We start from the raw sequence: 15,748 nt of genomic DNA, 5'->3' as shown, positions 1-15,748 counted from the left end.
CAGGGGAACTCATTTCACTAGCAAATTGACCAAAGCCATGGGATTTGATTGGAAATTGCATATCCCGTATCAGCCGCAATCCTCAGGAATGGTGGAAAGGGCAATGGAATAATTAAAACTGCAGTTACAAAAGTGTGTCAACAAAATGGGCTGCTATGGCCAGATGCCATACCCATTGTAATGTCTGCCCTGAGAAATCAGGTAAATCGTAATACGGGTTTAACCCCGTATGAGATATTAATGGAACGTCCCTTGACAACTGGAACTAAACCCCAATGACCCCAGCGGCAGTAGCCTTAATATGGGCAGATGAGGCATCACTAAAATATGCCCAGGCCATGTGTGAAACCGCTGGAAAAAATACATGAAAAGTTGCGACAGGCTCAGATGCAACCAAAAGAGGGAAATACACACCCCTTTAAACCTGGAGATCAAGTATGTGTGAAAGCATTAAACAAAGATTATTTTTCTCCTTGGTGGAAAGGAGCCGAGCAAGAGCCTACCAACAACCCTAACAGCCATTAAAGCAAAAGAAACGGCAGATTAGATCCACGCAACTCGGTGTAAACTACAACATACGGAACTTTGAGAGTACGAGCGAAATGCTGATCTGAAGAGAATGACGGCGCGACTGTTCTTATGTATTGTCATATTAATCAAACATCATGTAGGAGGTGAATTGCATACTAACACCTTAATATACATATCTCACTCGTATGCAGAGAGGGTAAATAAATCCAGTTGTTGGGTTTGTACACAAATACCCAGATGCTCGGGGGAGGACATTCCTCGGCGATCTATCCCATTCACCAGTAACGAGATAGCAGAATGGGTCCAAGACAAAATAGTACAGGACGTAGTGAAGATACACAGAATATGTTAGATTGGAGATCAGCTTGATACGATATGAATAGGTTTGAGGAATGGTGGTGGCCTAGGTTTAATGCCGACCTGTTTGATCCTTCCCAATTATACTGGAGTCCGAAAAGGAAGTATATGCTTTAAGAAACATAAAATAAATGGGACCCCCCTCAGTCAGTGTGATCAGCTCTTGAATTGGCAAGCCCCACATGTTCCACCTTACAGCTAAAGGATTATTCATCTTTGATTGGTCAGAAGTTGAAAATCGAACTCGTGGAGGCTCCTGGGACGGGGATCCTATTCAAATAATGATGACTGATAGAAAAGGAAACCTGACCACAAATAACAACACATATTTTATCTGTGGCCATAAGGTTACCAAAAAATTGTGAAGGCTCCTGCTATTTGGGATACAAAGTCCCTTATGTGCATCACATTCAGCAATTGCAGGACCATCCCCATCACAGGATGACACAAAGTATCATGACATGGGCACAAATGCTGGGAATAACGATACCACCATTAGGAATATCCACTAATGCACACGAACAACGTGAACTACAAGATATCCTTGAGCAGGTAGCTAATGATACTGCAGAAGGTGTTAACCAAATAGAAACTGAGATGGTTGCTCTTATAGCAGTTGCCCTGCAGAATAGAATGACCCTTGATTTCTTGTTAGCTGAAAAGGGAGGTACTTATGCCCTGATTGGAAGTGACTGTTGCACAGAGATAACTCAGAGAAAATTGATAATCTGGTGGATCACATTCACAGAGAGGTAACAAGATTACATGAAAATGAAGGATGTGACTTTGGCTTTGGGTGGTTTGGATCGTTAGGACAGAAGATTGTGTTCTGAATTATAATCACCATTATAATCTTAATTGTCGTATCGTTGCTGCTTAAATGGTGCACAGAGTATTGTACAAACATGGGAACAGCCTAGCTGCATTGCCTCCTTGGTACTAGCCTCATAACATACAGGGAACTGTCATATGTCCGTTCCCCTTACATTATAAACCACCCTTCTCAATGGAGGGAACTGTGGAAGGGATATTAACGAGTTACCCACTTAGAAGCATGCTGGGAAATTCTTGACTATAGTTTAACACTGCTTTTGAACGAAAATAAGTAGGTCAGGCAACGTAAATAAAATACTGCTTAATATTTTGGACTCGGCCTTATTATGATAAGAAGTTATTCTTCTGGAGGGCAACAAAATGCGTACTCGAGAATTGTTTTTAAACCAAGGGCAAAACATTCATATTTCCGCTTACGTTTATTCCCAAGGTTTATCTCTTCAAAGTGTTTTATTTCACACTATAAATATAATGGTTTTCAAGTGCTGTGAGTGCTGTGCAATGGCGATGAAGCCAGGCCAGTCCCCTCTCCACAAATATTTGTGTAAATAAATTTCCTTAAATCGAATCTCGAAGAATTTGTCTTTATTATAATTTCCAAGACAATAGAATTAGAGAGGAAAGGCAATATAATATAAGGGGTGCAATTCTAACGGGGGAGCTGGAACAGAGGGACCTGGGGGAATATATGCATAATACCACCTTGGTAGGATAGGTTAAGCGGCCTCATTTGGCATTTGTGTTTAAATGTGGTCAGGCATTCGTGAGGATGCAGATGCTTGGAAATGGCTCCAGGGAAGCAAGATTCCAATTACTTGAATAGACTGACAAATCTAAAGCTGTTCTCTTTAGAGAAAGGAACCTTGAGAAGACTTTTTACGGAGGCATTCAAAATGATTAGGGGTTTGGACAGAGTAGATTGGGAGAAACTGTTTCCATTGGTGTAAAAGTTGAGAAGCAGAGAAGACAGATTTCAAATGATTGGCAAAAGAACTTGAAGTAACATTAGGAAAAATGTTTCTTGTGCAGTGAGTTGTTAGGATCTGGAATGCTCTGCCCGAAAGTGTGGAGGAGACAGATTCAACTTGGCTTTCAAATTGAAATTGGATGATTATACAAAGAGAAATAATTGGAGGGCTGCAGGAAAATGGCAGGGGAGTGGGACTTAGCGAGTTGCTCTTACAGAGAATAACGGAGACATGATGGGCTGAGTGGTCTTGTTATAGGTCTAGAATCTTGGTATATTTGTAGCATCAGTGCACCATTATTAGTCACCAACGAATCACAGCTGTTGTCACCCTTTAATCACATTTGTTTTCAGACACTAGTCCCCATAAAAGTGGAAAGGTTTTCCATATCTCCTCCTCTCCACCTATAAGGTCTGACAATGAAATATCCTGAGATAGTTCACTGTCATTTAGAGCAGGCATTGTGAACCAAGGATTCTCATATGGTCTGGGACTTGGATTTAATTCATGCAAAACTGGCTGATTGGATTCTGATCTGAGAAAGAGTGTGGGTGGAACTTTCTGGTCTTTAGAGTGGAGCACAGTGGCATATTGAGCCAGCCCAGAAAGATTGTGGTATGGTGTGTAAACATCACAAGAATAGCCCTCTGACAAACAGTGCAGAGTATCTCCACTGTTGGGGGTCTTGCCATTAATGCTCATACTCATTTCACCTTCTATCAAATGGCTTGATTTTACTGCATAACCAGTGTTCTGTCTCGTGTCATTCTGAAGAAACGTAAAAGAGGAGACGATGCAGTCAGGAGTCCCTTCCGAACAATTCCAATCCTTAATAAAACAAACATCTCAAGTTACCTCACTCTGAATAAACATCAACTATACATAAACACTCTATGAACTCAAAATCAATTATATACATATATTTGATTTCTACTAAAAAAAAACGGTGCCAAACATTAAATAGACTACTCCCATTTTTATTGAATGATGAGTGTTTTCAATTTAGAATTTTAGCCCACATTCAATCCTAATCTTAACTCTATTTACAACTCTAATTGTAAACTGAACTCTCAGTATTGTCTCTAATGCCGAAATCCTATTTTGAGCTTGAATCTAAACCCAAGATTTTAACTGAAATCATAACCTACCTCAAACTAATAATCGGTGGATAAAGGTTGGTGGAATTGCGAATAGCAATGGGGGCTGTCAGAGGATACAGCAGGATTTAGATCGTTTGGAGACTTGGGCGGAGAGATGGCAGATGGAGTTTAATCCGGACAAATGTGAGGTAATGCATTTTGGAAGGTCTAATACAGGTAGGGAATACACAGTGAATGGTAGAACCCTCAAGGGTATTGACAGTTAGAGAGATCTAGGTGTACAGGTCTACAGGTCATTGAAAGGGGCAACACAGGTGGAGAAGGTAGTCAAGAAAGCATACGGCATGCTTGCCTTCATTGGCCGGGGCATTGAGTATAAGAATTGGCAAGTCATGTTGCAGCTGTATAGAACCTTAGTTAGGCCACACTTGGAGTATAGTGTTCAATTCTGGTCGCCACACTGCCAGAAGGATGTGGAGGCTTTAGAGAGAGTGAAGAAGAGATTTACCAGGATGTTGCCTGGTATGGAGGGCATAGGCTATGAGGAGAGGTTGAATAAACTCGGTTTGTTCTCACTAGAACAACGGAGGTTGAGGGGCGACCTGGTAGAGGTCTACAAAATTATGAGGGGCATCTTGTTTTACAATATACATGTATTAATGATCTAGATTATTGTTGTACAGGGGACAATTTCAAAGCTTAAAGGACATGGATAAGTTGGTGGAGTGGGCTGATAGGTGATAGATGAAGTTCAATGCGGATCAGTGTGAAATTATGTATTTTGGTACATGGAGGAACAGGAGAGACAATATAAACTAAGTGGTAAAATTATTAAAGGGTGCAGGAGCAGAGGGACCTGAGTGAATATGTGCATGGATCACTGAAGATGGCAGGACAGGTGGAGTGAGCAGTTATTAAAGTCTATAGTTCTGGGTGCCACACTTTAGGGAGGCTATGAACACATTGGAGAGAGTGCAGAAGAATGGTTCCAGGAATGAGAAACTTAAGGATAGATTGGAGAGGTTGGGACTGTTCACCTTGGAGAGATGAAGGTTAAGAGAAGATTTGATAGAGATGTTCAAAATCTTAAGGGGGCTGGACAAACTAAAAACTATTCCTGTTCGTAAAAGATCAAGAACGAGAAGGCACAGAATTAAAGTGATTACAGTGAGTGATTTGAGTCTGGAATGCACTGCCTGGGAGTGGTGGAGGCCGGCCCAGTCGAGGCATTCAAAGGGAAATGTTCCATTGGCATTGTTGGGGATTCATGGACCTCTGTGATTGATGTCAGTTCTATATTTAGTCCAGCTGGTGAGACTGCATTTTCCTGTTCGGATGACTGCAGTGAAGGAACAGTTTTGCTAGTTGTTCGCATATATCTGCAGGTTGTGCTGGCATATTTGGTTGTTCACTACCTTGCACACGATTGAGGTGACAACTGCTCTACTCATGTGCCAAATTGCCACATGGATTGACTCCAAGCGTGCTTTTGGTTTGTGCCCTGACTGGCTCTCCAATGCTCAGCTCTGGTATGGTTTGGCAATTTTGTCAAGCTGAAATATGTGGCTGGATCCTCCGGCCCCCTCAGTCGCATGTTTCTTGGCAGTGGGAGGTGGCACACCACTCAGTCATGGCAGGATTCTCTGCTCTTGTCACTGTAAATGTGATTTCCTATTGAAGCAACCCCACGCCACCGGGAAACCCGGGATCAGAGAAAGTCGCCGCCAATAAACGGCCAACGAATTTCAGCCTTGGTGTTCTGTCATTACACCTTGATATTTTTCATTCACACCTATTACCACTTCTGGTTTCAGTAACATTTTGCTATTTAGACCATAAGACCATAAGACATAGGAGCGGAAGGAAGGCCATTCGGCCCATCAAGTCCACTCCACCATTCAATCATGGCTGATTTCAACTCCATTTACCCGCTCTCTCCATAGCCCTTAATTCCTCGAGAAATCAAGAATTTATCAACTTCTGTCTTAAAGACACTCAACGTCCCGGCCTCCACCGCCCTCTGTGGCAATGAATTCCACAGACCCACCACTCTCTGGCTGAAGAAATTTCTCCTCATCTCTGTTCTAAAGTGACTCCCTTTTATTCTAAGGCTGTGCCCCCGGGTCCTAGTCTCCCCTGCTAATGGAAACAACTTCCCTACATCCACCCTATCTAAGCCATTCATTATCTTGTAAGTTTCTATTAGATCTCCCCTCAACCTCCTAAACTCCAATGAATATAATCCCAGGATCCTCAGACGTTCATCGTATGTTAGGCCTACCATTCCTGGGATCATCTGTGTGAATCTCCGCTGGTACCACTCCAGTGTCAGTATGTCCTTCCTGAGGTGTGGGGCCTAAAATTGCTCACAGTATTCTAAATGGGGCCTAACTAATGCTTTATAAAGCTTCAGAAGTACATCCCTGCTTTTATATTCCAAGCCTCTTGAGATGAATGACAACATTGCATTTGCTTTCCTAATTACGGACTCAACCTGCAAGTTTACCTTTAGAGAATCCTGGACTAGGACTCCCAAGTCCCTTTGCACTTCAGCATTATGAATTTTGTCACCGTTTAGAAAATAGTCCATGCCTCTATTCTTTTTTCCAAAGTGCAAGACCTCGCACTTGCACACTTTGAATTTCATCAGCCATTTCTTGGACCACTCTCCTAAAGTGTCTAAATCTTTCTGGAGCCTCCCCACCTCCTCCATACTACCTGCCCCTCCACCTATCTTTGTATCATCGGCAAACTTAGCCAGAATGCCCCCAGTCCCGTCATCTAGATCGTTAATATATAAAGAGAACAGCTGTGGCCCCAACACTGAACCCTGCGGGACACCACTCGTCACCGGTTGCCATTCTGAAAAAGAACCTTTTATCCCAACTCTCTGCCTTCTGCCTGACAGCCAATCGTCAAGCCAATCGTCAAACCTTGCCTCGAATACCATGGGCCCTTATTTTACTTAGCAGTCTCCCGTGAGGCACCTTATCAAAAGCCTTTTGGAAGTCAAGATAGATAACATCCATTGGCTCTCCTTGGTCTAACCTATTTGTTATCGCTTCAAAGAACTCTAACAGATTTGTCAGGTACGACCTCCCCTTACTAAATCCATGCTGACATCCGACCCTGCACTTCCAAAATTTAGAAATCTCATCCTTAACAATTGATTGGAGAATCTTGCCAACAACCGAGGTTAGGCTAATTGGCGTATAATTTTACATCTATTTCCTTGTTCCCTTCTTGAACAGGGGGGTTACAACAGCGATTTTCCAATCCTCTGAGACTTTCCCTGACTCCAGTGACTTTTGAAAGACCATAACTAAAGCCTCCACTATTTCTTCAGCTATCTCCTTTAGAACTCTAGGATGTAGTCCACCTGGGCCCGGAGATTTATCAATTTTTAGACCTCTTAGTTTCTCTAGCACCTTCTCCTTTGTGATGGCTACCATATTCAACTCTGCCCCCTGACTCTCCTGAATTGTTGGGATATTACTCATGTCTTCTACTGTGAAGACTGACGCAAAGTACTTATTTAGTTCCTCAGCTATTTCCTTGTCTCCCATCACTAGATTACCAGCGTCATTTTGGAGCGGCCCAATGTCAACTTTTGCCTCCCGTTTGTTTTTAATGTATTTAAATAAACTTTTACTATCATTCCTAATGTTACGTGCTAGCCTACCTTCATATTTAATCCTCTCTTTCCTTATTTCTCTCTTTGTTATCCTCTGTTTGTTTTTGTAGCCTTCCCAATCTTCTGACTTCCCACTACTCTTTGCCACATTATAGGCTTTTTCTTTTGCTTTGATGTATTCCCTAACTTCCTTTATTAGCCATGGCTGCCTAATCCCCCCTCTGATAACCTTTCTTTTCTTTGGGATGAACCTCTGTACTGTGTCCTCAATTACTCCCAGAAACTCCTGCCATTGCTGTTCTACTGTCTTTCCCACTAGGCTCTGCTCCCAATCGATTTTCGTCAGTTCCTCCCTCAAGCCCCTGTAGTTACCTTTATTTAACTGTAACAGCTTTACATCTGATTCTACCTTCTTTCTTTCAAATTGGAGATTGAATTCTACCATATTATGATCACTGCCTCCTAAGTGTTCCCTTACTTTAAGATCTTTAATCAAGTCTGGCTCATTACATAACACTAAGTCCAGAATGGTCTGTTCCCTCGTGGGCTCCATAACAAGCTGTTCCAAAAGCCCTCCTGTAAACATTCAATGAATTCCCTTTCCTTGGGTCCACTGGCAGCATTATTTACCCAGTCCACCTGCATATTGAAGTCCCCCATGATCACTGTGACCTTGCCTTTCTGACATGCACTTTCTATTTCGTGGTGCATTTTGTGCCCCTGGTCCTGACCACTGTTAGGAGGCCTGTACATAACTCCCATTATGTTTTTTTTGCCTTTGTGGTTCCTCAACTCTACCCACACAGACTCCACATCATCTGACCCTATGTCGTTTAGTGCTATTGATTTAATTTCATTCCTAATTAACAAGGCAACCCTCTGCCCACCTCTCTGTCTTTTCGATAGGTTGTGAATCCCTGCAACTATGTCTCTGTGATGCCTACCACATCATACCTGCCAGTCACAATCTGGGCCACAAGCTCATCTACCTTTTTCCGTACACTGCGCGCATTTAAATATAGCACCTTTAATTCTCTATTGACCGTCCCTTTTTGTTTTCTTAGTGTGGTGGACCTTGGTTTACTGAGCCTTTCCATACACTGTGTCATATTTTGTGGGATGGGGGCTATCGTAACCTCTCCTGAGTTTTGTCTTTTTGTACTTTTTCGTATTCCTAAGCAGCTACACTTCCCACTGATTACGTCACCTCTTGGTTCCCTGACTGTCCCTTCCCCGCCAATCTTTAGTTTAAAGTCCTATTGACCGCCCTATTTACTCTTTTCGCCAGAACACTGGTCCCAGCTCGGTTCAGGTGGAGACCATCCCAACGGTATCGGTCCCCCCTGTCCCAAAACTGATGCCAGTGTCCCATGAAAAGGAACCCCTCTTTCCCACATCACTCTTTCAGCCATGTGTTAACTTCCCTTATTCTTGCCTCCCTATGCCAATTTGCACGTGGCTCGGGCAGTAATTCGGAGATTATGACCCTTGAGGACCTGTTTTTTAATTTGAATCCTAGCTCTTTATAATCTCTAAACAGGTCCTCTTTCCTTGACTTGCCTATGTTGTTGGTACCGACATGGACCACAACAACTGGATCCTCCCCCTCCCTCTCCAGTATCCTTTCAAGCCGGTCAGAGATGTCCCGCACCCTAGCACCGGGCAGGCAACATACCAGACGGGACTCTTTATCCTGCTCACAAAGGATACTATCTATCCCCCTGATAATAGAATCCCCTACAACTACAACTTGCCTCTTTACTCCCTCCCCTTGAATGGCCTGCTGAACCATGGTGGCTTGGTCAGCTGACTCATCCTTCCTGCAACCCTGTTCGACATCCACACAGGGAGCAAGTGCCTCATACCTGTTGGACAGCGTCAAGGGCTGAGGCCCCTGAGTTCCTGACTGCTGGTTCCCTGTGACTTGCAGTCACACCCTGCTGTCCCTGGCCACTGGCAGGATTTAAACTACTTACTCTGACAGGTGTGACTGCCTCCTGAAACACAGTGTCCAGGTAAGTCTCCCCCTCTCAGATGTGTTTGAAGCTCAGACTCCAGCTCATCAACTCTGAGCCGGAGCTCTTCGAGCAGCCAACACTTACTGCAGATATGGTCGCTGCAGCTCGCAATGGGATCTGCCAGCTCCCACATCAAGCAGCTCAAGCACATCACCTGACCAGCCATCACTAATTAATTAATTAGTTTAATTTAAGTTTACGAGTTTAGCTGTGTTTTTTTTAAAATTTGTGGCAGATTTGCTATCAACCAATCAGATCACAGCTTCCCTTTGACGTCACTTTTGGGGGAAAAAACTGGAAAACAGGAAGTTACCGTTAGGTTTTTATACTCACAGAGGCTACTCCTCCTCCTCTGAATGGCTCCCGAAATTAGGCCCGAAGAAAGAGAGAGAACAAAACAGTAGGGAAAAAGCACCTTCTCCTACTCTTCACCAAATTACCTCACTGCACCAAATTACCAATTTTCACTCTGTCTGTGTCTCACTCACTCAGGCTGTGTCTCCTTGACCTGCGCAATGCTTACTAATGTGCGCTTTCTGTCTGTCTTTTATACAGACTTTAGGATGACTCACACTAAAACTTCAAAGAGAAGAATACAATGTGTACCTTTGTGCCTCTTAACAGGCCTCAGGTGACTGCCAGATAACTGCCTCTCAGCAATTAGGGTGGGGGCAGCTTCAGCCAATCAGACACTAATCTACACTGCACTTTTAACTGAAAAACAGCAAAATTAGATTAACCACTTACCTTTCCTGGTTACCTCACTGCACCAAATTACCAAATTCTCACTCTGTCTGTGTCTCACTCACTCAGGCTGTGTCTCCTTGACCTGCGCAATGCTTACTAATGTGCACTTTCTGTCTGTCTTTTATACAGACTTTAGGATGACTCACATTAAAACTTCAAAGAGAAGAATACAATGTGTACCTTTGTGCCCCTTAACAGGCCTCAGGTGACTGCCAGATAACTGCCTCTCAGCAATTAGGGTGGGGGCAGCTTCAGCCAATCAGACACTAATCTACACTGCACTTTTAACTGAAAAGCAGCAAAATTAGATTAACCACTTACCTTATCTGGTTACCTCACTGCCCTGCATTTGAAGAGACTTTGAGTGTAATGTGACATTAGTCTTTGGTCTGAACTACTTTCCATACCTTCAGTCGGTGTGTTTCTCTGCACGAGGATTGCCTTCTATACATTTGCTCAATTTCTTGATGATTCCTGGTGATTTTTAATACCACCTCAGCCTTTTCATTTCACTGGGGATAACGTGGAAATAATTTGCAATGTTGGATTTCACACTCTTTTGTGGAGCGGTTGAATTCTTCAATTGTAAACTGAGGGCCATGGTCACTCATTACAATGTCTGGAAAACGGTAATGACTGAAGTGTGCTTTCATGCATTCTACTATACCTCCTGTCATCATGGAGATCACCTGATCTCACTCACAGTGGTCAGAATCTACAGTGACAAGAAAATCTGTTCCTGCCAGTAGTGGCGATCCTCAGGGATCAGTGTTGGGACGTTTGCTGTTTGTAATATATATAAATGATTTGGAGGAAAATGTAACTGGTTTGATTACTAGGTTTGTGGACAACACAAAGGTTGGTGGAATTGTGGATAGTGATGAGGACTATCAGAGGATACAGCAGGATATAAATTGGTTGGAGACTTGGGCGGAGAGATGACAGATAGAATTTAATCCAGACAAATATGAGGTAATGCATTTTAGAATGTCTAATACAGATGGGAAATATACAGTAAATGGCAGAACCCTTAAGAGTATTGATGGGCAGCGGGATAGAACATAGAACATAGAAAATACAGCACAGAACAGGCCCTTCAGCAAACGATGTTGTGCCGAACCTTTGTCCTAGATTAATCATAGATTATCATTGAATTTACAGTGCAGAAGGAGGCCATTCGGCCCATTGAGTCTGCACCGGCTCTTGGAAAGAGCACCCTACCCAAAGTCAACACCTCCACCCAACACTAAGGGCAATTTTGGACACTAAGGGCAATTTATCATGGCCAACCCACCTAACCTGCACATCTTTGGACTGTGGGAGGAAACCGGATCTGGGTGTACAGGCCCACAGGTCACTGAAAGTGGCAAGACAGGTGGAGAAGATAGTCAAGAAGGCAAAGGGCATGCTTGCCTTCATCGGCCGGGGCATTGAGTATAAAAATTGACAAGTCATGTTGCAGCTTTATAGAACCTTAGCTAGGCCACACTTGGAAAAGAGTGTTCAATTCTGGTCGCCATACTACCAGAGGATGTGGAGGCTTTGGAGAGGGCACAGAAAAGATTTACCAGGACGTTCCCTGGTATGGAGGGCATTACCTATGAGGAGAGGTTGAATAAACTCGGTTTGTTCTCACTGCAACGACGGAGGTTGAGGGGCGACCTGAGAGAAGTCTACAAGATTATGAGGGGCATGGACAGAATGGATAGTCAGAAGCCAGGGTGGAAGAGTCCATTACTAGGGGGACAGTGGAGGGGCAGGTAGTATTGAGGATGCAAGAGGGCTGCAGAAGGATTTGGACAAGCTGGGAGAGTGGGCAATGAAGTGGCAAATTAAATAAAATGTGAAAAAGTGTAAGGCCATGCACTTTGGAAGGCGGAATTTAGGCATAGACTATTTTCTAAATGGGGAATTGTTTAGGAAATCAGAAGCACAGAGGGACTTGGGAGTCGTTGTTCACAATTCTCTTAAGGTTAATGTGCAGGTTCAGTCGGCAGTTAAAAAGGCAAATGCAATGTTAGCATTCATTTTAAGAGGGCTAGAATACAAGAGCAGGAATGTACTTCTGAGGCTGAACAAGGCTATGGTCAGACCCCATTTGGAGTATTGTGAGCAGTTTTGGGCCTCGTATCTAAGGAAGAATGTGCTGGCCTTGGAAAGGATCCAGAGGAGGTTCACAAGAATGATCCCTAGAATGAAGAACTTGTCGTATGAGGAACGGTTGAGGACTCTGTATCTGTACTCGTTGGAGTGAGGGGGGATCTTATTGAAACTTACAGGAAACTGCGAAGCCTGGATAGAGTGGACGTGGAGAGGATGTTTCCACTTGTGGGAAAAACTAGAACCAGAGGATACAATCTCAGACTAAAGGGCCGATCCTTTAAAACTGATGAGAAGGAATTTCTTCAGCTCTGCCCAGGGCGAGCTGCACCTCCGCCAGGGCCTTGGCCATTGCTGCCTGCACTGCGGCCGTCATATCTTCTCTGACCTCTGCCTTGTTATCCTGCTGATGTTCCCTCAGCGCCTCGGCAAAGGTTGCTTTCCAGTTCCAGATCCTCCCTGACCCAAGGGGAAAATGCTCCTGTCTGTCCGTCTTTTTTTGTTGTGGCAAACCTTCCGTTCCGCCGCTTCGTGCGCCGATTAGCTATTCTGAACGGTCTCGCCCATTGCGTTGTGATGAATCTGTGGAACTCTTTACCGCAGAAGGCTGTGGAGGCCAAATCACTGTGGTTGCTGGTGGAGGAGCTCCTGGGGGGGAACAAAGTTGCGTCCCGTTCCTCGCCGAGACCTTGCATCCAAGCACGCAAATTTGTCTGTTTGGGACCCCCGTAACAAGAGAGTGGGGAGAAAGAAAAACCCGGACTCCAAAGCGCATTGAAGTGGGAGACCTGGGTGCTCGGGAATTTTTTCACTTTTTCATAAAAAGAAATTGTTTTGAAAAGTTTTTAAAAGTAAAAGTGTTAAAGGAGAGAAGGAAGGGGGAAAGAAAAGGGGGGAAAGAAAAAGAAAGGGGAAAAAAAAGAGGAAGAAAAAAATTGCCAGAAGGGAGCCAAAGCAGAGGGAGAAAGGGCACCAAAAGCAGACGGGGCAATGTGCGTGACCGTTCAGACGAGCTAATCGGCGCACGAAGCGGCGGAACGGAAGGTTCGCCTCAACAAAAAATACCGGACAGACAGGAGCATTTTCCCCTTGGGTCAGGGGGGATCTGGAACTGGAAGGCAGCCTTTGCCGAGGCGCTGAGGGAACATCAGCAGGATAACAAGGCAGAGGCCAGAGCAGATATGGAGGCCGCAGTGCAGGCAGCAATGGCCAAGGCCCTGGCGGAGGTGCAGCTCGCCCTGGGCAGAGCAGAGGAGAAACTGGAAGCCCAAGAGGCGACCATTAAGTAGCTGGAAAAAGCTGCGACTGACAAGAGCGACCGGATCACGGCCCTGGAGAAGGAGGTGGCGAGACTGGACACAACGCAGGGGAGCCTGAAGGGCAGAGTGGACGATCAGGAAAATTGTTCGAGAAGGCAAAATGTCAGGATAGTGGGCCTACCAGGGGGGATCGAGGGTAGAAACCCTACGGCATATGTGGCTGAGATGCTGGGCAACTTAGTGGGGAGGAAAACTTTCCCCAACCCACCAGAAATGGACAGAGCACACCGGGCGCTGCGCCCGAAGACTAAGGCAGGGGATCAACCGAAGGCAGTTATAGATAAACTGCACCGGTACCAAGACAGGGAAACAATCCTGCGTTGGGCCAGGCAAAACAGAACCTGCAAATGGGAAGGGCACTTCATTAGAGTTTACGAGAACATTGGGGCAGACCTCGCCAGGAGACGGGCCGAATTCAACAGAGCAAAAGCAGCTCTTCACAAGAGCAACGTGTGTTTTGGTATGCTGTACCCAGCGAATCTCTGGGTCACATACCAAGAAAGAGAGTACTTCTTCACAGCCCCCGCCGAAGCAAACAAGTTTGTTGAGGAACACGGGCTGGAAAACCAACAGCTAGGGTAGAAATAAGAGGCTCCTGGCAAGGGGCAACAGCATGCCGACGATGGGGTGGGAAGGGGTGAGGCAACACCAGGCCCCCCCACCCCCATGGCGAGCGCACCCTGAACAAAAAACAAACCACTACCCGAGGGACCGCTTCAGGTTGGAGACCAGGCCCCAGCACGAGGGAACGAGAGTAGCAGAGAAGGGAGAGCAAGCAAGTGGAGTGCAGGGTAGGATGGGGGAAGAGCGTGCAGAAAACCGCAGGGGCCGGGCATGGGAGAAGCAAACAGTAACTGCTGAGCGGGGGGCCACCACACTAGCAGGAATGCTAGCGCCAGAGGCATGCAACAAAGCAGGGCCACAGCGTGCCCCCACCAGGGTGGAGGCGCCAGGCCCGGGGTGGGGGGGGGGGGCACGGCCACTCAACAGAGGCGGGAGAGCAAACGGGGATAGGAACATTGGAAAGAGGGACAAAAAAGGGGTATACGGGAGAGGGGGGAAAAGGGGGGGGCAAGGGAGGTACTGAGGGGGGAAGGGAAGGACAAACAAGTCGAGAAAGGGAATAACAATAGGGCTACAAAATGCCACAACCAAGGGCTCGGAACTAGGAATCGCTGCAAGCATCCATCCAGTATGGTCGCTGGGCGAAGGGAGAGTCCAGAGTGCAGGGGACTACCCACGTGGCAGACGCACAGTGGGCAGCCATGTCGAGTGCCCCCTGGACAAAGGGAAACCCCGGAGCACATGGACCTGACCGCATGGAAAGAGCAGTGACACGGGCTGGAAAACCAACAGCTAGGGTAGAAATAAGGGGCTCCTAGCAAGGGGCAACAGCATTCCGACGGGGGGGGGGGGGGGCTCCCCCATCCTACCCTGCACTCCTCTCGCTTGCTCTCCCTTCTCGGGAGGGCAGGGGGCGTCCACCAGGTAAGTATGGTTAATCCCACATGAGCGAGGGGACAGAAGCCCCCCACCACGATAGTCACGTGGAACGTAAGGGGACTCAATGGCCCAGAGAAAAGATCCAGAGTTCTCACCCATCTAAGAAATATGAAGGCCCACATAGTCTTCCTACAAGAGTCACACCTGAGAGAGCAGGACCGACTGCAGGTAAGAAAGGGCTGGGTGGGACAAACCTACCATTCCTGCTATGGGACGAGGGCTAGGGGGGTGGCAATACTGATCAGCAAGAGGACAAAGTTTAGGGCGACAAAAACGGTTACAGACCCAGAGGGGGCGGCGGTATGTCAGCGGGGCCCTGGATGGGGCACCGGTAGTACTAGTTAACGTGTACATGCCCAACTGGGACGATACGAGCTTCATCAAAAAGACCATAGCAGAAATCCCTGACATAGAGACACACCAACTTCAACCGTGTACAGGATCCAACGACAGACAGATCAAGCCCCAAAACGGGGAAAACCTCAAGCATGGCAAGGGAACTCGGTCACTTTATGGAACAGATGGGAGCGGTGGACCCCTGGAGATTTACCCACCCAGAGGAGAAGGAGTTCTCCTTCTTCTCCCCAGTATACAACATATGCACCAGAATTGACTTCTTTGTGGTGGGGAAAACGGT

At 45.9% G+C, this 15,748-nt stretch overlaps 1 protein-coding gene across 2 annotated transcripts in view; it reads right to left on the bottom strand.

Annotated features, from left to right (window-relative positions):
- Positions 1-2,292: 2,292 nt before the first annotated feature.
- The window catches only part of LOC140430125 (interleukin-6 receptor subunit beta-like), a 548,481-nt gene continuing 535,025 nt past the window's right edge, over positions 2,293-15,748 (bottom strand). For both annotated transcript variants that reach the window (XM_072517643.1, XM_072517640.1), the window contains exon 16: positions 2,293-3,518. In XM_072517643.1, coding sequence (XP_072373744.1) covers positions 3,024-3,518 — 495 coding nt within the window. In that variant the 3' untranslated portion in view covers positions 2,293-3,023. The remainder of the gene's footprint in view (positions 3,519-15,748) is intronic.

The sequence above is a fragment of the Scyliorhinus torazame genome, chromosome 1, assembly GCF_047496885.1.
Source record: "Scyliorhinus torazame isolate Kashiwa2021f chromosome 1, sScyTor2.1, whole genome shotgun sequence".
Lineage (NCBI taxonomy): Eukaryota > Metazoa > Chordata > Chondrichthyes > Carcharhiniformes > Scyliorhinidae > Scyliorhinus > Scyliorhinus torazame.
Note: the sequence above shows the minus strand (reverse complement) of the source record. Positions and strands in the feature narration are given on the sequence as shown.